This window comes from Meriones unguiculatus, chromosome 10, assembly GCF_030254825.1.
Source record: "Meriones unguiculatus strain TT.TT164.6M chromosome 10, Bangor_MerUng_6.1, whole genome shotgun sequence".
NCBI lineage: Eukaryota > Metazoa > Chordata > Mammalia > Rodentia > Muridae > Meriones > Meriones unguiculatus.
The window spans coordinates 24984920-25008847 of NC_083358.1; the positions used below are offsets into that span (position 1 = coordinate 24984920).

The window sequence follows — 23928 nt, forward strand, 5'->3', positions numbered from 1 at the left end:
ATATATGCACAAATGTATAGCTACCACCAGCACCACTACCATAACCAGCACCACTGCCACCATCGTCATTCTAAAACCTCTCGTTACATCCTTGTCAATCATAATATTGAATCTTTGCTCCCTTAAGATTGTAACCTCTTCGTAGTTGAAATTTAACCTCCATTTTCTGCTAAGTTAACTTTGTGTCTCCTCATATCTTCCTCTCAGAAAATCAGGCCAGAATGTTTCCAAACGCTCCTAGCCATCCCAGATACCTAAATCTTGACCAAACTCCTACTGGCACTCTATTCATCATATATTTTTTAATTCCTCTGAAATTCTTATTTTTAAGAAACTACATCTAATTCTTAATTTTTCTCAGATCATCTTTCCTTCACTACTTCAGTAATCACTCACTTGTTCTGATTTCACTTATTTGCATCTTTGCTTAAAGGTCTTCCATGGTTTTCATTGGCTAAAGGATGGAGGTTATCCTTTGACATTCAAGAGCTTTCCTATTTTCTCCTCCACATAACAGCAGCAGGAGCAACAACTAAAATAACAGATACTTTAGGCTGCGTTGCTTAATGTCAGTGAGGCCTGAAGATACCTCATTTCATTCTCACATACAATATAAAGTTAGGTAAAATTGCTGTTCTGATTTCAAGATGAATATGCTGAAGTTAAGCATTTTAAGTGACTTTTTCAAAAATTTATCATTTAGATCAGATGCAGTGCAAAAAGACTAGATTTAAGATTTTTCAAATTCCAGATCCATAGACCATTATTTTATCTGTGGTATGGTGTCTTGCCTTACCATCTTTCTTATTGTAGATGTGCCAGTGTTACTTGAATAGAAAGCTGCCTTATGGGAGGAAACACGTCTTCTGTTATTAATATATGTAGAGTTATCTACTCAGACTCAGCTTCAGAGCTTCTGCTGGCTTTGAAGAAATGCAAGACCAAGTTGAAGTTCATCCCAGGGAAAAAGGAACAATTCATTTCTCTTAAGGAGCTGTAGTTTCAAAGTCCATCATGAATGACCTCATGTTTTGACTACTGTAAAGTGCTGTCCCATGAGTCTTCTGTGGAAAGGGTGTGACTGATCTAGCATAGGAAGACCTGGCCTACAACATTGGTTTCTCAGAAGCTGGACATACACCATTTTCAAATCTCATACTGTATAAATATAGGAGAATAAGCTCTTTGATATCCAGAATCCTTGTTACTTCTGCTATTCTTATATTTTTAATCATTACTGATGCTTTAAAATATATTTGTTCTATACATTTCAGAAAAAAGAAAAAAAAAAAACAGCCAAAATATCTAAGAGCAGAAAACTACCCAATTTTGAAGTACAACAAGTTGTTTGTATGAGCTTGATTCATCTTTTTTTCTTCTCCACTTTGGGGTTGGTGTGATGAAATGAATTGGCGGGACCTTTCAAGTTTAGCAGACCCGCTAAAATAAGATGCTTGTAGGTGCCAAGTCTGGTGAAGTTATTTTAATTCACCTCAGTTAAAGTCAAGTTTCTTTCCGCATCTTCCACATGATCTTGCATATAGCTTCATGGTAGTCTGAGAACCCTTCCTTGTCTGAAAGAGACAAACTTCCAAGTGAGTAAGACTTGATAAAACCTTTGCACTTTGCTGTGAAGTACAGTACATTCAGTAATGTATGGGGAGGATGACCTAACAATTAACCACAGGAGCCTTGTTTGCATTTGCACCTTGGAATTCAGAACCGAATTACCAACAGGTCTCAACAGCTAAATAAACTGAAAACAAAAACAAAACAACGACCATGCAAAATATAGCTAGCATTTTTCTTTACAAGTGGAGAATACTGCTGTTTAGGACTATAAATGGTCTTCGATGTTGAATTTAGATAAACTTGAGACTACTTAATATTTCATATGCCAAAATCTGGCAAAGGTTTGATACATTTGTGACTTTCTGAGTAGTTTGGGAGCAAGGCAAACTCACTTCCCAAATGCAATTTCATAAATATTCAGATGGTGGGTTATTATAGTAAATATGGAGAAATATGCAAACCATTATTATACTTCTCAATCAAATATGCTAAGCAGTGTTTTCATTCATTGTTCTGCATAAAGAAGTCCTATGTGCCAAAATGATTTCTATAAAAGATTCATGTGTGAAGTTTGATAAGTAAATTTGATTAAAAAGAAAACTTAACTCAGGAGATCAGTTGAAAAAGCAATTGCTTTAAATATAACATGAAGAAAATATTCAAATAGTAAGCTTCTCTGAATATCTTGGTCTAATTACCTCATTTGCATTCTGCTTAGGTATTCAATTGATCGTCATACTGACCTCGACAGGTTTTTCACGATTAATCCAGAAGATGGTTTTATTAAAACTACAAAACCTATAGATAGAGAGGAAACTGCCTGGCTCAACATCTCTGTCTTTGCAGCAGAAATCCGTAAGTATTCTCCTAGAGGCTTTGATTTGGCTTTACTAAATACAACTTCTTCTGACTCTAGTCTATAAAATAAAATTGCTAAGATAGATTCTCGTTTGTTTTGTTTTAAAAATTTTCCTTGTTTTATTGAGAATAGAATTTTCCTCAAATAAAATATCCTGATTTTATTTTTTTTTCTTCCTCTCTTCCTCTCAGTTCCATTGGGATCTCCTCTCTTTTTGTCTCCCATTAGAAAACAAACAGTTTTCTAAGAGATAATAAAATATAATAACAAAATATAGTGCAATAAAACAAAAAAAAATAACACATCTGACTTGGACAAAACAAACCAACAGAATAAAAAAGAGCCTATGCGGAGGCACAAGAATCAGATACTTACTCATTCACACACTCAGGGATCTCCTAAAAACAATAAACTGGAAGTCATAATAAATACACGCAGGACCTTGTGCAAACCCATTCACACCTTCTGCACGCTGCCTCTGTCTTTGTGAATTCATATGAATTTTGATCATTTTGGTTTAGAGGGCCCTGTTTTCTTGGTGTCCTCCAAGCCCTCTGGCTTTTACACTGCTTCTGCTTTCTATTTTTCTTTTTCTTTTCTTTTCTTTTTTCTGCAGGACTCCCTGGGCCCTAAAGAGATGGATTGGATGCAGATATCCCTTTCAGGGCTGAGGGACCCATGGTCTCTCAGTCTTCGCATAATGCCTGGCTCTGGGTCTCTATATTTGTTCCCATCTCCTGAAGGGGCAGTTTCTCTGATGACACTTGAGCAAGGCTCCGATCTATGAGGATAGCAGAATGGCATTAGGAGTCCTTTTGTTGTTACATTTTATCTATTTATTTATTTTTAGAGCAGTGGAATTCTGTTTTACCCTAAGTCTCTGGGTTTGTTTTATTTTTATTTTCTTAAACTTTATTTTTACTTATGTATCTAGAAAGATAATTAGTCAAGTAGAAATGTTTTCATTTTTCTTTGAAGATATACTCAGAAGGTTGGTGTATGAGTCAGGATTTTCTAGAGTATCAGAACCTGAAGAATTAATCCCTCTCTGTATGTATACCTAGATATAGAATTTATTACAGTGACTGACAGCTAATCCAAATATGACTGCCTGTAAATGAAAATGGAAGGTTCATGAAGCTGGATGTCTCATCTGGTGTCCAGAATACACCAAAATCCCAAAGATATAGGTTATGATGCCAGTGAAGGAATGAACATGCTAGTGAGAGTAAGAGCAAGTAGGCAAGAAGAAAGAACTTCCTTTTTCCATATACTTTAATTAGGCCACTAGCAAAAGGTGTTGTCCAGATTAAAGATAGCTCTTTCCACTTTAATGGACCTGCATTAAAGGATTTTCTTCCTACCTTAAAGATTCTGACTAGAAGTGTGTTTTCCCATTTTAAATTACTTAAGTAAGAAAAAAAAAAATCTGTCAGTGTGCCCAGTTTTTTTGGGTTTTAGTTAACTCCAGATGCAGTCATCTTGAGAAGCAAAAAGAGCTATCAGAGAATGGCTTACAGCCTCCAGTAGTTTACAGCTTCCGGTTATCATGTTATACTTTAAACAAAAGCCTTGCACTCAAGACTCGTGGCATTTGGCATAGGTGTTAACACTTAAAACTTGAACATGATCAAATAGCAGACTCTCACAACACACCTCATGGCTGCTGTGTTGTAACAAAGGTCCTTGAACCCATTGCGAGAGCCTCTTATTCGATAGAATCTTACTAGAGTCCAGTAAATTTATATGGGTCACAGATGACCAAGTGGATTTTATGTTGCTCTTGGGACCCCACTTTGAGAATCTCGATAATAAACTATTTTTTATTATTATTAATTACACTTTATTCATTTTGTATCCCCCCATAAGCCTCTCCCTCCTCCCCTCCCAATCTCACCCTTCCTCCCCTTTCTGCATGCATGCCCCTCCCCAAGTCCACTGATAGGGGAGGTCCTCCTCTCCTTCCTTCTGATCTTAGTCTATCAGATCACATCAGGAATGGCTGCATTGTCTTCTTCTGTGGCCTGGTAAGGTTGCTCCCCCCTCAGGGGGAGGTGATCAAAGAGCAGGCCAATCAGTTTATGTCAGAGGCAGTCCCTCTTCCCATCACTATGTAACCCACTTGGACACTAAACTGCCATGGGCTACATCTGTGCAGGGGTTCTAGGTTATCTCCATGAATAGTCTTTGGTTGGAGTATGAGTCTCTGGGAAGTTCCCTGTGTTCAAATTTTCTTGTTCTGTTGCTCTCCTTGTGGAGTTCCTGTCCTCTACAGCTCTTACTATTTCCCACTTCTTACATAAAATTCCATTCACTCTGCCCAACAGTTGGCCATCAGGCTCAGCATCTGCTTTGATAGTCTGCAGGGCAGAGGCTTAATAAACTATTTTTTTTTAACAGGACCAGGTTGCATTAGCAATCTCTAGAGTCATTCTTAACCAAAGCAGGAAAATGCTTTGTTATTCCCTGGTTTCAGAGTAACATTTATCCCGGAAACCCTTCCACAGAATTTCACACACTTCTCATGTGAGATAGCTTTTTTGTCAAAAAAAAAAATCATGTATAAGGTTTTTTGTTTTGTTTTGTTTTGTTTTTTTCCCCTCATCTTTGTAAGAAGTACCCAGGATAATAGCTTAAAGAGAAGAGGAATTTAGTTTTATCCACAGATTCAGGGTGTCACCCCATGGTCAAACTTGCTTCACGCCTGTATGCCTGTAAGGAGCATTGTTGTAGGCAACATACTACAGGGCAAGGTACTCACTTCCTGGTAGGCGTGAAGCATGCCAGCATGACTCCCGCCCTCTGACTTGACCCTATTCTCTGCTTTTTCTTATTTTCTCACTAATGTCACAACATTATGAAGCCATCAATACGTACTTAATTTCTCCAGAGCCCCCTGGATCTAATCATTCTACAAAGACCATGAACTAAAAACTGACTCGTAAAGCTATGAGTGTGTCTGAACATTTCCTAGCCAAACCATAGTGATGTTTTTCTCAGAACTGCCCATGTGGGTGGCAGAAGCTTGTTCCCTCGGGATTAGCACGGGCTATTACACACTCTTACTTGGTATTTCCTTACTGTCTGAATTCTCTTTTCCCAGACAACAGACATCAGGAAGCTAAAGTCCCGGTGGCCATCAGGGTTCTTGATGTCAATGACAATGCTCCAAAGTTTGCTGCTCCTTATGAAGGCTTTATCTGTGAGAGCGATCAGACCAAGCCACTTTCCAATCAGGTAAGGCTGGCTTCCCCCTGTCCTGGCCAAAAACAATGCATTTGTAATAGAGATTTTTGTTTGTTTTGTTTTTTTTAATAATCACCTCAAGTTACCTCCCTCTGTCCATGAAATTTTTATGCCTTGGTACTGCTTTCATGAGGTGTTAGAAATCAGACATTTTAGCCTGCTAGGAAATTCTGGATAAATGATGTTCAGATCTCATCATGATTTATTCATGAGCCGCCTTTCTCTTTCAGCCAATAGTTACAGTTAGTGCAGATGACCAGGACGACACAGCCAATGGACCAAGATTTATCTTCAGCCTACCCCCTGAAATCATTCACAACCCAAATTTCACAGTAAGAGACAACAGAGGTTTGTACCATAGTTCCTATGCATACATAGAAGTAGAAATGGAAAACAAATGCCTTTCACATTGCACAGCACAAATATTTTCACTAATATAATAATGCTTTTCTGTTGAGGAATAAACAAGGAATAATAATGCCACTTCTGCTTTAACACAGGGCCTCATTTGATACATATGAATAAGTGAATCTAATTTTATTTTTTTCTCTCTCTTTTTTTTTTGTATTAGCTTTGATATTCATGAAGCAGCGGGAAAACCAAGTGGGAAAGCTTACAGGGTCAATATGCAAACAACTCCATTTATCTAATATTTAAAAGAGATTGATAAACCCTTCAGGGGAAGCATGGTTTTATGAATATTGATATCAAGTAAAGCATTAAAAGAGATTAGTTCAACTTTGTAAGGCAGCATAATCTTTCACACAGAGGCCTTCCCCTCCAAAAATAGTTACCAGAAGGAGTTAAAGTGAAGCACTGTTTGTCCATTGCGAAAAAAAAAAATAGCATTCAATGCAATACCTGATTCTCACTCTGTCAGTCAAGGAAGTTACAGACTTTCAGACTGTTAGAAGATGATGTTTTGATCATGTAGACCTAAGGTGACACAATCCGGGCACAAAATTAGTGGCAGAAAGAGGGACAAAGAGTAAGTGATCGTTTTGATTCACAGACTGCTTTGCTTCATACTGCTTTGCTCTGAGCATTTCTTCTCAGTGAAGATTGTATTTGTAAACCTATGAAAATGTCAGCATGTGGAAATGAAGTGAGCAATGCCATTAGCCATGATGGGAAACAGAGGTAGGCCTTCTTGATATAGGTGTTGTAATAGCCTCATGCTGTCCAGGTAAACACACGTAGGTGTGTTGCTTTCCTCATGACTAAGAACAGACTAAGAACAGAGATCTCAAGCTAAAGTAAAGGGACATCGTTAATTTCCCATCACCGTCATGACTGCCATCAGTATCAGAATGCCAGTCGCCATGACCCTAGCACCATATTGAGATTCCTCCCCTATTGTGTTCACTCAATTTTTATTTCACCACAGGCAGGGGTTATTATTATCATTCCCATTTTACAGATGAGGAAAATGAAGCACAAAACAATTTAACAATTTGTCTAAAGATAACCATCCAAATAGAAAATAGTTAGATGCTACTGCTTTAACTTCTTTCTGTGCTCATATTAAAATGGAGAAATATTGCTATGCTAGTTGAATCTGGGGGGAATGCTGACATATTTTAATATTTTGTGAACTGCCTAGAACATTTAATTATGGATCTTATAAATTAAGCGTAGATCAATATGAGTTTATGAGAGAAAATGCGCTAGGTATTGTGACAAGGGGCTTTTCTCTCCCAATACATTACTTTCTCAAACAAACCTAGGCAAGTCATGTGCAGACATGTCTCAAAGGGACCTTACAGTAAAGCAAGGGATCACTTTAAAAATGACCTTACCATTTTCAAATAGCATCTTTCATTTGCATACTTTTATTTTCACCTTAACCTAGGAATTTTCTTCCAAATTTTTGGCTTTATGTGCAACAATAAGCTCATTCAAGAAATAATTGACCCAGACCTAGCACACAGGCCTATAATTGCCCATGCTCTGAAGGTTGAGACAGGAGGATTGCAAATTCAAGGACTTCCTGAACCACAGAGTGGGTTCAAGGAAAGCTTATATAACTTAATAAGAATCTGTTTCAAAATAAAATTAACTAAAAGGTCTTGAGATATAGCTGACCCTTAGAATGTTTGCATGCTATGCAAAAGGCACTAAGTTTAACGGTTCAATCCACAGTGCAGAAGATGATGTGGAGATACACACACACACACACACACACACACACACACAGAGAGAGAGAGAGAGAGAGAGATATGAATGATTTTGGAAAACACTATGTAGGCAGTAGTTTTTAGTAAAAGTGACAAATATTCAGTTGGCACAGAGACTAATATAGCAACTCACTTTTAATAAGATGTTTCTTCAGTATGGAGAGACTGGAGTGAAGATGAGAACCTAATATAATGTGTACTTAGCTAAGTTGAGAGAGGTATACATAGAGATTTTGTGAGGCTTTCTAAGATATCTGTATGTCTGTATCTTAGTACAAGAGAATCCTTACCTTTACTATTTCCACTTTCCATCTTTCCCATACTACTCAGGATTGGCAGCTTGTTTCGTTTTTGCCTTTCAGTGTTAACGTCAGTTTTTACTCACCTTTTGTCAGCAGTGAGGCGTCCTGATCAGTTGTCCAGAAAACTCTGGGGAATTTCACATGTTTGTTATGTCTCTGCTGCTTTTATGGTCTCTTTTCTCAAATATTTGTGCTCATATTTTTATCTCTGTGTTGATATAATCCTCAAATTACATTTAAAGTCTAATGCCTCACTCTGTTCCCAGCAAGATCTGCATTTATAGTGCAAACAGCAGGCTATTCTAGGCTTTGCTTGGTGGGCTGGTTTAGCTTCATCACCTGCTCGGTCTCTCTCTCTCTCTCTTTTTTTTTCCAATGTGAAATCATATTTTGTCTCCATTACCCTCTGTAAATACTGTACTGTGGCATATTGTTCTCCAGAGGTTTATGAGTATTTTATTTTGCCACAGTACCTTGTGAATGCCATCTATAATTTCACAGAGATTATATTACCACCAATGAGCCTGGCAAGCATGCAATCCTTCTCTCCTGCCCTCTCTTTTAGGAGACTAATCCTACTGTTGAGCTGTACCGTTGCAGAGAATTGCTACTTCTTAAGAAAAATTACTTTATTAACTATGGCAAACAGTTAATGAAAACTCCCATGTTTAGTGCTATTACAGAACCTTAAAGCAAATACAGTTCTATAATTATCATTTAATAGAGTTTCTTTCTGCTGGCTCCTAAAAGTAATTACATATTGAAGTAATCCAAAAGGAATAATCACATTCCATATCCTATTAAGAGCCTACTGAGTTACCGAATTTCTCGGCAGAGACTATTTTCCAGAGAAAACACGAGATAATGGTTTGGTGCATGCTGAGTACAAGTTACTTTCTCCTTGAGTGTTTACTTCCATTATGCCATGTAAATTATCACTATTGTGTTTGCCAAAAGTCATCCTAAGCATCTTTAGAAACACAAGAGGGAAAGCATCTTAATACAAATCAGCCTTTTATTTCATCTTACTCCATCCTGCAATCTCAGCTTCAAAGCTGGATCAGCAGGTATCGAGAAAGTAGAACACGAATGGCACTTCAACATGTAAGTCCATCCTCAGCTGTTAATGCTAGAATGGGGTTGTTTGGGCAGATAATGAGCCAGTCCTCTGAGGTGTTGTGATGCATTTACTTTGAAAACAACGGATTTATGACATTTCTAAAAACACAAGAAATGCATAATGGATAAGAAATGTACAAGGATGAAAAAGACAGGAAATAATCCCTCTCATCTAGCCGGCTCTTCACTGACTTATAAACTCTTTTCAGATCCAGTTTCACCCAATTCTTTAAAGAACCCATGAGGATATGTTGTATGTCTTTAATCACAATTTGAAATGTGGCAAGAACATGAATTGCCAAAAAGCAGTGATCTGTCCAAGGTCATACTCCCAGTCAGTCATGAAATTAAGTCTAAATATTTGGACGTTATTGTTTGGTGGATGTGATAGGCTGGAAATTGTAGAAAACCATGGTATTTTTGAGTTAATTCTCGTCCGTGTTTGTTTACTCCATAGTTAAATAAGAACCTTAAAAAAAATTGCAGTTCTATACATCAGTCTAGGATCCAAGAAATGCATGAAGAGAAAATACAAAAAAAGACTTTGATTTTCATTTCAATCATAGCCATGATAATTGTAGTTAAATATATTTGCAAAAATTTTTATGATGTTTTTCTGTTGCATAATTAATACTTATCCCTTGTAGAGAAATTATAAAACATACACAGCAGAAATAAGATTAAATATAACAAGATGGTGTATTCTCAAAAGCAATCACTGTTGTTTTGAATTTCCTTCTAGCTATTTCCTTTTTATTTTTAAAATAAAAAAACAACTTAAACAATATATCTATTTTTCACTCAGCATGTCATATATTTCTATCTGCTTCAGAATGCTGATGTCAATGCCTTCTAGCTATGATCGTGTTCACTAAAGAACATTTGGCTATTGTCTTTTCTGCAATTTTTACTTTATTATTATTAATTAAAATGTATTTACTTTGTATTCCAGTGTAGCCCTCTCCCTCATCTCCTCTCAGTCCTACCCTTCCTCCTCCCCAGCTCAAGTCCCTCCCCTAATCCACTGATAGGGGAAGTCCTCCTCTCTTACTATCTGACCCTACCCTATCAGGTCTCATTAGGAAAGTCTGGATCCTCTTTCTCTGTGTCCTAGTAAGGCCACCTCTTCAGGGCTAGTTGATCAAAGGGCAGGCAATGTAGTTCATGCCAGTGACTGCCCCTATTCTCCTTACTAGGGAACTCTCATATCTCTGAGCTGCCCATTAGCTACTTCTGAGCAGGAGGTCTAAATCCTTTCCACGCATGGTCCTTGGTTGATTCATCAGTCACTGCAGGATGCCCTGGGCCCATATTTTTTGCCTCTGTATGTTGGTCTCCTTGTAGAGCTCCTGTCCCCTCCAGGTATTTCCATCTCCCTCTTCTGCTAAGATTCCCTGCACTTTGCCCAGAGTTTGGGTATGAGTCTCAGCATCTGCTTTGATACTCTGCTGGGCATTCTTTCAGAAGCCCTCTGTGGAAGGCTCCTGGTCTGTTCCCTGTCTTCTCCTAAATCTATTGTTTTTTCACAACAGTAACGGTTATATGACTAACTCTGTTAGGACAAACTCTTAGGATATATTAAGTAGATCAAAAACTTATTTTTTAAAGTTTGTTTATTTTTTCTATTTTCCTTTTATTAAAAATAGATTTTTTTCATGTAACATACTTAGATTTATCATAATAAACTGCTGGAAATGTTTCACTGATTTGTGAAAGCATGAGGAAAGTCACTTCACTCTGACTTTCCATATTCACACTAATCTCACATAGCATCACTTTTAGTCATTAACTGACAAATAAAATAGAAATATTATTTCATAATTCCAGTTCCTTTCATCGTTTGTGAAACGTATACGCATTGCCATCATTTTTGTTTTTACTCTATTAAAATTAAAATTTTAAATATTTGTTTATGTATATGGAAATGTTTTGCCTGTAGAGGCCAGAGATGTGTTCTTCTGCTTGAGCTACAGTTACAGGTGGTTGGGAGGGGCCTGATGTGGGTGCTGGGAACAAATCTCAGTTCCTCTGCAAGAACAGTACATATTGTTTATCTGTGCAAACTGGGTCATCTCTCAGCAATAAACAGCCCACCCTCACCTCACCTTCATTCCTACAAGTTGGCCATTCACATTTCCACGTCTTAAACCATCTATAGTAAGATGTGGTGTCCTCTTCTGGCCTGCAGACATGCAGGTAGAAACTGTTTAAACAATAAATAAATAAATCTTTTAAAAAATTTTAACAGTATTCACTTTTTTTTTCTTTCTGTGTCTGCTTTAAATTTTAGCTTTTTATCTATGCATATTATATGTCCTTTTGTTTGTCAGTCATTTCATAAATTCTGCTCATGACTGGTTGTTTCCAGAACATTTTACCATCATCATTATTATCTCCTGCATCATGTATGGTAGCAACTGGAGGATTTTTATTTTTTCCATTCTACTGATTAACTCCATTGCTAGTGTACTGTTTTCCTTAATGGTTGTGGGTAAACAAAGTCAATGGTTATTTTAGATATATTCTTTCCAAGTTTCCTATGGCCACTGTCTTAACCAATTGGCATAATCTCTTTAGATGTTTTATATGTCTTTAAAAAGTTGGTGTTCCACTGAGTTCATGATTCCTATTCTTGTGTTTATATATGATACTTAGATAGTACATTTTTTTCTGAATTTTTGTAATCCTCCAGTAGGAAGGAAATTGAATAACTGTCTTAAATGAGTGTAGCATAAAAAAGGTAAAAAACTGTAACTATTCATGTCCTGTCAATGCCAACAGGCAATGAACACATAGATGTCTCATAGGTAGCTACACACAGGCAATTATTGTTACCATGTTTCTTTTACGGTGTTTTTAATTTTGTAGCTCCTCCAGAACAATCTCCCACCCCAGGAGTGCACAGCTTCTTGTTTCTTCTGGGAACAATTGCTGCCATCAGTCTTAAGTCATCTTTTATATTGGTACTTAAAGGCAATCTTCTTTAGAATTTACCTTATTTTAGCTTTCCCTTCAATACCAAATACTGTTAAAATAAAAGATTTAATCTGTTTTTTGCACTGTTTTCAAAGGCTGCATGTGCCTGTGGTTTTATGAAAATGCTGTGGGAAGAGAAGAAGTCTGCATGTATGTTTGATTCCTTTTCTGTCTCTCCGAAACAAAGATCTTAGATTGTCTTTTTTTTTTTTAAGATTTATTTGTTTTATCCATATGAGTCTCTGACTGCATGTACAATTGCAGAGCAAGCACAGCAGTGTAGATGGTTGTGAGTCACCACGTGGCTGCTGAGAATTGAACTCAGGACCTATGGAACAGCAGACAGGGCTTCTTAACCACTGAGCCATCTCTCCAGTCCCAAGATCTTAGATTTTTCAGTTTGTTTGTTTTTGTTTCTTCATTTTGTTGGTTTCTAGAACCTGAAACCCTCTGGTTTTTCATCTATAATGGAATTCCCTTAATTTATCATCTGTGTTAAAAGAACTTGATAAAAGGAAACTGGCTCAATTGGCACACAGCCATATACTTTTCAAAGATAATCTGTGGACACAAGAAATATAGTAAAAGTTAGAGAATGTAAATAAAGTTTCTGTGTGTATTTTCATGTTATCTTGAAAAATGTTTCTTTGTTTCTCAGTTTTTTATAAAAGGGGAGGGGTTATGTAGAAATTTTGAATAATTGTTAAGGAAATTATATGTAAAAGCAATAAGGTGTGGCATTTACCCAAATTAAAAGCTCAATAAATGTTGCCCAGTTGACTCCAGTCTTAACAGTAATAAAGGGATAATATGATTAAAAGGCAAAACAGTAACTAAGAGGAGTATCTGTAGCTGGATGTAGTGTTTCATGAGTGTAACTCCAGCCTTTAGGAGGCTGAGGCGATTGAAGCATCTAGGCTATCTTGGGCAGCAGAGCAACAAAAGAAAAGAAGAAAAGAAAAGAGCTAACGTGTAAATTTAGATAAATGTGGTGTAGGGCAGATTACGTTTGAAAGTAAGTCATGTGAGAAGATAAAGTGGAAATTAGTTTTATACTAGTGAATCAGTAAAATAACACCATAAAAATGCCAAATCATTTAGAGTAGCCAGGCAGGAGCTGGGCAGATGACAAAGTGGATATGAATGCTTGCTGTACAAGAAAAGAACCTGAGTCTGAGTCCTCAGCAACGACGTAAAAAAGCTTGAGATGCTCTTGTCTTCCTGTAAACACAGTGCTGCAGGACCGAGAGGCTAAGACCCTGGGAACTTGCGAGTTGGCCAGCCTAGCTAGAAGGGAAATCCTTTAGGTTTAATGAGGAGCTATGACCAAGGGAATAAACTGGCAAATGATAGGATAACACCACTTGAATCTTCTACTAACCTGTACAGGCATGCAAGCAACTCTAAACCCACAAGCAGGCATACAGATACACATACCATCACTACCACATCCCCTTAGAGTCACGCAAACAAAGACATATACTCCTACAGCCATGCACACACAGGTGAACACACACACACTTACAGTCACGCACACACAGACACACACACCTACAGCCATGCTCTCATGGACACACACACACCAAACCATCATACATACTTGTAGAGTCATGTACACACAGGCACACACCCCTACAATCATGCACTCACAGGCACATTCACATACAACCCACACCCAGTTTAAAAAAAAAATGTTGAACCACATGTAATCATTTGTTCAACCAACAATGCACAGACCACTACAGACACACAGGGATCAACAAAACAATGAAACAAATCTCCTGAACCCTGTTTTGTGGACACCATATTCATTTAGTTTATTGTGGTCTGGGAATACAAATTAACCACAGTTAGAAGGATAGACCTGGTGTATTTTTAAAAGGTCAAGAAAATGAGAAAGTGTATAGGGCCAAAAAGCTCATCTTCGGACAGTAGTGACACATATGTACACTACAGACTTTGCATTTTTAATTTCTAATATTTAAGTCATTCAGACCAAGAATGGCAATCCGGCTGGTGTAGCAAATTAAGGACAATTATTTAAAATTCAGAAATTTAAATGAGCATAAAATAATTCTGTAAAATTAAACTTTCTAATGATATTTTTGTAATTGTGCAGCAGACTGCTTTCTAAAATTATTAAAGCGTAAAACCTCCCAAAGACTCTTGGATCACATACATCCTCTCTCTTTATACATGTGCACACATAGGCATATACATATATATATGTATACATAATATACATGTGTATATGTAATATACATATATGTGTGTATACTTATATATGTGTATGTATGTATACATATGTATGTATGCATGTATACACATAATTATTATGTATACATATATAAGTGTATTATGATAGAGCTTTGCCTGTCCTAGGGAAGCTGGAGCCCAATAGAAAGTAAAAAAAAAAAAAATTATTCAGCTATTGACTTGATAATGATGTGTCTTAATACTTGGAAGAGTTTTTACTAAAGTGAATAGTTCTACCTTGTTCCTAAGGGCATGATGAATTGGTAGAGCAGGCAAATTTGAGAGAAAAGGAAAGAAAGTATCTCTGTAGGAGCAAAGCCTCCTTCATATTTCGCCACATGTGTAGAGATCTTAAGAGCAGATTCTCAGACTGGAGAACATAACAGACATTATAAACTCCAGTTGGTACTTTAGTTGGTCATGGAATGAGGGTTGTCCGCCTTCAGAGACTAAAACAACAGAGAACCAAGAGTGTCAAGAAAAAAATTCCTTCTGATGTCAATATGTAAACAGCAGAATATCCCAGTCCTTTGTTGCCATGCTTCCTTTGTTCACATTTTAACATGCAAGAACAATGCCCATTTCAGGGAATGCGTTTCATCCAGTGCAGCCCAACATCAAGCACTATTTCTCCACTCTAATTTTCCCATTTACAGTCATATTTTATGAATCTCTCCATCTTGCACTCATCATCACACATATATTAGCATACCAACCTGGTGCCATGGAGACCATCATCTTTAAGAAATTTTGAATTCTGTTAGTATACTGAAAACTGTGCAGGTAAAAGCACCATGTAATTAAGAGTCCATGTTTTAGGCACAAAATTTTGAAAGCTGAATTTATTTTCTCTATTTATAGAAACACTACAATCTGTGCATGGCATATACTATTAAACAATGGCAACATTTGCAAAGCTTTGCCTAAGTGTGGAAAAGATTTTTTTATTAAATTTTATTTTTTTAATATTAATTACAGTTTATTCACTTTGTATCTCAGTTGTATTCCCCTACCTCATTCCCTCCCAATCATACCCTCCCTCCCTCCTCTCCTCTCCTGCACGTCTCCAAGTCCACTGATAGGGAAGGTCCTCCTTTCCTTCCATCTCACCCTAGCTTGTCTGGTCTCATCAGGACTTGCTGCGCTGTCCTCCTCTGTGACCTGGCAAGGCTGGTACCCCCTCATGCGGAAGTGATCAAAGAGCCAGTCACTGAGTTCATGTCTGCTTCCCTTACTAGGGAAACCCACTTGGATACTGAGCTGCCATGGGCTACATCTAAGTAAGGGTTCTAGGTTATATCCATGAATGGTACTTGGTTGAAGTATCAGTTTCAGAAAAGACCCTTGTGGCCAGATTGTTTGGTTCTGTTGCTCTCCTTGTGGAACTCCTGTCATCTCCAGGTCCCACTATCTCCCCCTTCTTTCATAGGATTCCCTGCACTCTGCCCAAAGTTTGGTTAAGAGTCTCAGCATCTGCTTTGAAAAAGTAGAACTGGTTATCTACCTGCACTTAAAGTTGAAAAAATTGAGCATTGGAATGAAAAGCCAAGCTGTTTTAATAACATTTTCTTATCCTGGAGAAATATATAGCCTAGAACTGAAGCACAAACCAGTCTCCTACTTATGGAGTGTAAGCACTTCCGTGTAGGCAGTTGCATTTGAAGCTTTCATGACATTTCCAAGAATTCATTTTAATATCCTTGCCAATGAGTTTCTTATTCTCATTAGTCTCCTACTAAAAAAGAAGAATTTCCAGAAAAGAATTAATATTTTCCTGGCATGCTCAACAGGACGACACCATACTGAAGTACTTTTGTGAATGGAAGCAACATTAATCCTAAATATATTAATTTCATGTATAAAATCAGATTCCAAATATGGAGAAGATTTGAGATATGAACTACTTCCAGTTGAGCCTTAAAAATGACTGTTTTTTCTCTTTACAGACTTTTCATAAATAGGAAAAGAATCTTGGAAGTCTCAAACTGGAACATTTAAAATTAATTCAATATTCATCTTTTTATGGTTCCTCTTAGTTACCATGTAGAAATATATTTCGTGTTATTATGCCCAGCTTTAACCTCTTCTTTTTCTTTTATAAATCCAAACTAAGGGCATTTTCAAAGACCGAGTATGAGCAGCCAGCTACTTAGAAAAAGTCCAATGAAAAGTGTACATGCTTATTCTTAGAATGCAGCACTTGTTCCCAGATAGGTGTTTAACTATTGCTTGTGTCTTTCCCCACTAGTGCATTTAGAACTGATTTCCATTTGTTTCTGATCATACTCTCTGTTTCTGATCATGTTGTGAATGGATCATAAGAAATACCATCATGGGCTCGGGTGCTCAGAACCGATCATCTGTGAAAAGATCAGACTCCTGTGGGAGGTGGGCAATGTGCATTGCATGCTAAAATACTTTATGGATTCAAAAAACTTGTATCATTTCAGTGTTAGGTCAGTTTGGTAGATGAGTCTCCTGTCTATGACCATCACCCTTTATTAAGGCCCATGGATGGACTTGGTATTGTGCACTAAGTTTCTGGTTGGCAGATTCGGTAGTTCCTCTGGAAGATGAGCACAGAGGTCAATCAATGGAGTATATGTCATTGTTTAGTTCTAGTAATACCTCATGAGGAAGATGAATAGATTTCCTGCTTTTAAAGATGAGTAAGTGAGGCTGTAGTTAGGAAAAAAAAAAAAAAAAAAAAAAAAAACAGAAACAAAACCAAAAAGATTCATCTTTGAAACCTGCAATTAGTTTTTCTGGAAAACTCAAAGCCTATTTCTTTCCCATCTCCTGAATCGAAACTTATCTCTGTGTGCATAAACATTCTTTACTAGAAGAGATTTAAAATGAAGCTCTCAGGATCCTGCTGCTGTTTTGCTCAGAGACTGGAGCTGATTCAGCCAACCTAGAATTCTGATGAGCTTTTCTGTAATATCAGTGTTTCTGAGAGCAGCTGGAATTACATGGGATGACACATCTTGGATTCACATACTGCTGATGTTTTCAGAAGTGTTTTACACTAGTGTTTGAGTTTCAGTTGCTCCCCTGTAGAAGCCTGACTTCTGCATTCTGAAGAGGCAAGCTTGTGTGGTTAGATTGTTGAAAATAGATTTTAAGTTATGCATTTCAAAAGTTTATAAAAACAAAAGGATAACATGCTCAGTTCATATTATCTTCAGCTATTATGTCATGGTACCAGAGTAGAACCTGCATTGCTAAGCTAACTCAAGATCCACTGTGAAGATCACCCATATTACAGTTGTTCTGACCAAAATACTTTTTGCTTATGCTCATGAACTTTTAATATTGATTTTGTTCATAATGTCTATAATAATATTTCAAGACATTAAGCTTGAGTAAATATTGTAATTTTTTAGTTGTGAGAGTTTTAATTGAACACAGAAAATTAGAAATGAGACAATGTCTTTAAATAATTTACTTTAGACATACACATTTAATTACTAAGTGAGGGATAAGGGTGTTACGCTGAACAGAAGAGCATCATTGGGAGACTAACTTATCTTTGTCTAGTTTACTTTCCACCCTATTTTAAGTAGTATGTATGACTTTTCTCCAATGACAAAAGCAGGGTATACCAATAACACAAAATCCACAAGTTGTTGAAATAAAAGAAGCAGTGCCTTGACTAGGTTGAGGTTTTGGCAGTGCAAAGGCTAAGAAAACATCATCATAAAGATTGCCAAAGTCAGCAAGTAAATATGGCCCATCTTCAGCACTACTCAGACTGTGTGCTCAACCTTATATAAGACTTGATCTACCAAACAGGTCAAAGATAGATAGATAGATAGATAGATAGATAGATAGATAGATAGATAGATAGATAGATAAATTGTGTGGGTGTGTGTTTATAACAAAAAATATATTTTATTTTTGGTTTCATGTTTTTTTTTTCTTCTGTAGGGACAAATTTATGGCCTATCAACTTATTTTAAGCTTGCCAGGTAGTGGGCCTTGCTATTGGCTCTAGCACTCTTTTTGTTATAAGTTATTCCTTCTCAACCTGCAAATGGACAGGCCATACCCACAGATCAAGGTGATCGAGCATGTGAAATTTCTACTTTATTTTTTTAACCAATGTTTTCCCACTATATAATATATCCTGTATTTGGTTGTTGCCTGTAGGGTGAACATGATGAGGAAGCATTGGGGAATATTAGTTATAAAACATGAAGAAATATGAAAGCCAACATCTGGAATTTTGGTTAAACTTTTCCCAGGATCTAGTTTCACTGTTTGCTCAGCAAATATTTATTGAATGTCTGCTGTGTGTCTGACAGTAGAAAGCCTGTGGTGAATCAGATAAAATCCCATACTCTCTGGAAATCCCCAGTCTCATTGAGGTCAAATTGGTTATGTCAACAAATCCTCAGCAATATGTAGAATATGTACTTCTAAAGAAATAGGAATATATACTGTGATGAGTCACAATGGACTGGGGTAGCAGACAGGTTCAGGAGGGATTTTTAAGGGATAGCTTCCATGCAAATACGTTCTATAGAAATAGGAATATACAATGTGATGAGTCACAATGGACACAGGTAATGGAGAAGTCCAGGAGACATCATTAAGGGATGAATTTGGGGTGTATTTTTGAGCCAGAGGTCCAACTTTCATAATTTAAAACTGGCTATCTGAGGCAAGAAAAGTTGAGGCAGGTGGGAAAGTAACGAATGCTTGGAACACAAGTAATTTCTTCATAGTGGGCTTAACTGGTTCATTCGGGAGGTAAAAACAAGTTAACTTGGAAACATGGTTAAGTCTAGATAAAGAAAACACACTGTTTTTTGCAGGCTTGGACTGTGCAACATGAAAGAGATGAACTGCTGAATCAGGAGTGGGTATCATGCTTAATGAATTAGTAGCTGATGCTTGTTTGAGTTTCAGAGAAACTCAGTTGCAAGGTTAATCAAGTATTTACACTTTATGAGGAATTATCCCTAGGGCACATGAGTGGGTTTGTGAAGCTTGAGGAAGGATGTGGAATTTCCTTAGAAAATACAAACACAAACCAAGAAAGGACAAACGTTAAAAAAACAATTTCTCCATTTTGCTCCAAAACATAGGGATAATTCTGTGATCCTATCATGCTTTGTCCGTGGCCACTATAAACATCTAGAAGAATGAACAAGTGAGAAGGGTTCTGACTTTGGCTTTGGTAATGAGAAAACAAGTCTTCAACGCTGGCAAGCTGTAGTGACTGTGACTGGTATGGTCCTGTGATGTAAACACACCCTGTCTCTCTTCCCCAAACAGATAACACCGCCGGTGTATATGCACGACGTGGAGGGTTCAGTCGACAGAAGCAGGACATTTACCTCCTGCCCATTGTGATCAGCGATGGTGGCATCCCGCCTATGAGTAGCACTAATACCCTCACTATCAAAGTCTGTGGGTGTGATGTGAATGGGGCATTGTTGTCCTGTAATGCTGAGGCCTACATCCTGAGTGCTGGCCTGAGCACTGGGGCACTCATTGCCATCCTTGCCTGCATCGTCATTCTTCTAGGTAAGGATGGCTGTGGCACACGGTGCAACCAATGACCGTCCTTCAGCAGATTTATCCAGTGCATGATGGTTAAAAGGATGGAATTGTGTGCATTCACGTAGTTTAAAACAAACTACAAGGTGTGATACCTCTCTTGAACTCTATTGCACAGTGGGTTGAGGATGTGAATTGGAAATTTTTGCCAGAAGAGGCTGAGGAAACTCATGATGTGTAGTTTACAGGGTATCATAAGACTGTAGGGCAGATGCCATCTCAGAGATAGAGGGACAGTTCAGACAGTTTTGTAGCTGCCATTTAGGCAGAAACGGGGGGAATGAGGGAGATTTCTCTTAAAAAATAAAAATAAAAATGGATAGATAAAGAGTAGGGGCAGTGAAGCTGAAAAGAGTAACTATTGCTGTGATGGATGTATGAAGGGGAATCTCAGCCAGCACAAGCTGAGCTGTGACGTTCTAATTATCATATGCAATATCCATCTGCAATGTCTTGGCTTACGTTGATGCCTATGAGCTTCTACTGCAGTTGCTGGTGAGGTAGGCTTCGTCATCTACAGAACCATTATACTTCAAACCAAGGCATCTGGTGTCAAACTTATACATCCCCTATGGAAGGAATGTATAGGACGACCTCCATAGGAAGGAGGCAGTGAGGTTGGTTCAACAGTTACTGGGTGAGATCTGGGAGTCAGACCCTACAGGAAATCCTGAGAGATAGAGAAAGATGTGTTCAAAATTTGTATGTTGATGAATTCACAGAGTCTCGGGAAGGAATTCACAATCAAACAAGCATACTATGCTTGGGAAATAAGGTATTATAGACATGGGTTACAGAATGTCTGACATTGTTCAAGAATGTCAGACACATAATCCTAGAAGACATGAATAAACTCTGGAAGCAGATTATTATAGCTAATAAAAGAGTGTGGATAGGTGCTCCAAACAATATATAAGGATTTCTCAAGAATTAATGCAGAAGGGAGAGATGTATAAACCTAAATACAATAATAAATGTTATGATGTCATGGAGCACGAACCCTGTCTCAGATCTCTTATGAGATATCAAAAATTGTTCCCTAAATGAATGACAAAAACAAAAACAAACCCAAACATAAACCACCAACAGCAAAACAAACACACTAGTTAGCCAAACAAAAATACAATGTGAAAAAGAAGGGCTTGAGAAGATGAATATGCTGCAGACAAGTCACGGGGTGCTGAGGACCATGTAAAATCTGAGTTAAGTGCAGTTTTTCCTCCCTGTATCTCAGAACTATGTGAACTCAAAGACACTCTCACTTTATTTGCCAAATGCAGCTGCAAGCCTTGGTTTCAGTCTTGCTGAGTGTGTGGGAGAGTCTTCAAACAAAAGATTGTTGGAAGTCTCCTGGGGAGGGTGGGGAGGACATGGAATCAATAAAGGATTAAGACGTGTCTAGTGTTCCTTATAAAAGATTGCTTGTTCTGCCAAGTGCCCAACCCTAATGGAATACCTCTCCTCGAAAAGTCAGGATTGCTTCACCTGTGCATTTAAATATCACTCTGTTTTTTATGTTTAAATAAGAAATACATTTTTCTTCTGAGGGTTTTTATAGTTTTCCCCTCCCTCAACCTTATGATAAGGTTCACTTTTTTATTATAGAGTAGGGCTTTTGGGCAGGAGCTGCACATTTCTGTCTCAAAAAGTTAGGTCCTGAGTTCTCTTAATATTCTAATATTAAATTTGGGAGAGCCAGTTATACTCATTTATAAGAAGAAAAGGCATATGTCTCTTCCAAGAAATAGTAGTCCCCAGTGTTCCTTAAGAGGACTTGCAAATAGCATTAGGATTCATTGGCAGAACACTGAGGATATTCCAACCGTCAGGTCACAGGGCATGATAATCTCAGAGTGGGTGGTACAGAGACAGGTCAGTGTGGCACTCTTTGGAAGTTCTGCAATGGCTTTCATTTTCTCACCATTTCTAGTTCTGAAGTAGAAGCTGTCTGGAATGAGTAACCAGGGAGGCTGGGTTTCACATTTGCTGACTTGTACTCTCTTTTCCTACAGTTATTGTTGTGTTGTTTGTGACCCTGAGGAGGCAAAAGAAAGAACCACTCATTGTGTTTGAGGAAGAGGATGTCCGTGAGAACATCATAACCTATGATGATGAAGGAGGTGGTGAGGAAGATACTGAAGCCTTCGACATAGCCACCCTGCAGAATCCTGATGGTATCAATGGATTTATTCCTCGCAAAGACATCAAACCTGAGTATCAGTACATGCCTAGACCTGGGTTGCGACCAGCACCCAACAGTGTGGATGTGGATGACTTCATCAACACAAGAATACAGGAGGCAGATAATGACCCCACAGCCCCTCCCTATGACTCAATCCAAATCTATGGTTATGAGGGCAGGGGTTCCGTGGCTGGCTCCTTGAGCTCTTTGGAGTCTGCCACCACAGATTCCGACCTGGACTACGACTATCTACAGAACTGGGGACCTCGTTTTAAGAAACTAGCAGACTTGTATGGCTCCAAAGACACTTTTGATGATGACTCTTAACAATAATGATAAAAATTTGGCCTTAAGAACTGTGTCTGGCATTCTCAAGAATCTAGAAGATGTGTAAACAGGTATTTTTTTAAATCAAGGAAAGGCTCATTTAAAACAAGCAGAGTTTTACAGAGAGGGAACATTTACTAAAATTGCAAAGACATCAAAGTGGAAAATACTGTGAAGTACCTTTTCCCAGTAAAAAAGCAAATATTGCAGTTGTTTATCAACTTCACTAGAGAAAAACCATTTGGCACACAACATATTTAAATGAAGGAAAAGTCAACGGTGAACTTACAATGAAGGGAAATCGTCTATGTGTATGAACATCTAAGTCTCTCTTATTTTATTTTTTAATTTGTCAAAGAAGCTTCCACAAAATTAGAAAGGACAACAGTTCTGAGCTGTAATTTCGCCTTAAACTATGGACACTCTATCTGTAGTGCATTTTTAAACTTGAAATATATAATATCCAGCCAGCTTAAAACCCATACAATGTATGAACAATACAATGTACAATTATGTCTCTTGAGCATCAATCTTGTTACTGCTGATCCTTGTAAATCTTTTTGCTTCTACTTTCATCCTAAACTAATACGTGCCAGATATAACTGTCTTGTTTCAGTGAGGAGCACCCTATTTCTATGTCATTTTTAATGTATCTATTTGTACAATTTTAAAGTTCTTATTTTAGTATACATACAAATATCAGTATTCTGACATGTACGAAAATGTTACAGCATCACACTTATATTTTATGAACATTGTACTGTTGCTTTAATATGAGCTTCAATATATGAAGCAACCTTTGAAATAAAAAAAAAAGATTCTTTTTTAATTCTGGGTTTGATTCTTAACATTGAACAAATAAGGGTTTCTAATGATCCATTTATATTTCTAATTTAATTGTGATCTTTTAATAACCCTATTTATGATCTGTTATAGTCTGCTGCTCTTATTGTTTATTTAAATCAAATATGTTTGGGTTTTTTAAAGATAAGGTTCTGTAACTTCATGTAAATTATTTTTTTGTATGTTCTGGATTTACATCCTGGCTTTTCCTCAGTGTATCTTCTAAAAAAGGACATGAGGGATCTAGACTAGCCTATGATTAGCCTATGATTTTGCAATATGTTATATAATATGCATTTAACCTGTGAACTCATCGTTATGAGAGACAAATTCAAGGGCATCGCCAGACCTCTTGATGTTCTAGCTGTACACTTGATGCCCATCCTTGAGCGTTGTGGAGCTCGAGGAGTGAATAGTCAAAACCAACATGACTCTGGTTCTCCTTATGTAATTTTTATGAGGATAAAGTAAGACTGACAATTGAAAGTGCTCATTTTTCCT

At 37.4% G+C, this 23928-nt stretch overlaps 1 protein-coding gene across 3 annotated transcripts in view; it reads left to right on the top strand.

Annotated features, from left to right (window-relative positions):
- Cdh11 (cadherin 11) overlaps window positions 1–23413 on the top strand; it is a 156680-nt gene extending 133267 nt beyond the window's left edge. For all 3 annotated transcript variants that reach the window (XM_021658818.2, XM_060392147.1, XM_021658819.2), the window contains 5 exons: window positions 2291–2427; window positions 5535–5668; window positions 5908–6025; window positions 19791–20042; window positions 22088–23413. In XM_021658818.2, the coding sequence (XP_021514493.1) occupies window positions 2291–2427; window positions 5535–5668; window positions 5908–6025; window positions 19791–20042; window positions 22088–22584 (1138 nt within the window). In that variant the 3' untranslated portion in view covers window positions 22585–23413. The remainder of the gene's footprint in view (window positions 1–2290; window positions 2428–5534; window positions 5669–5907; window positions 6026–19790; window positions 20043–22087) is intronic.
- The last annotated feature ends 515 nt before the right edge of the window (window positions 23414–23928 follow it).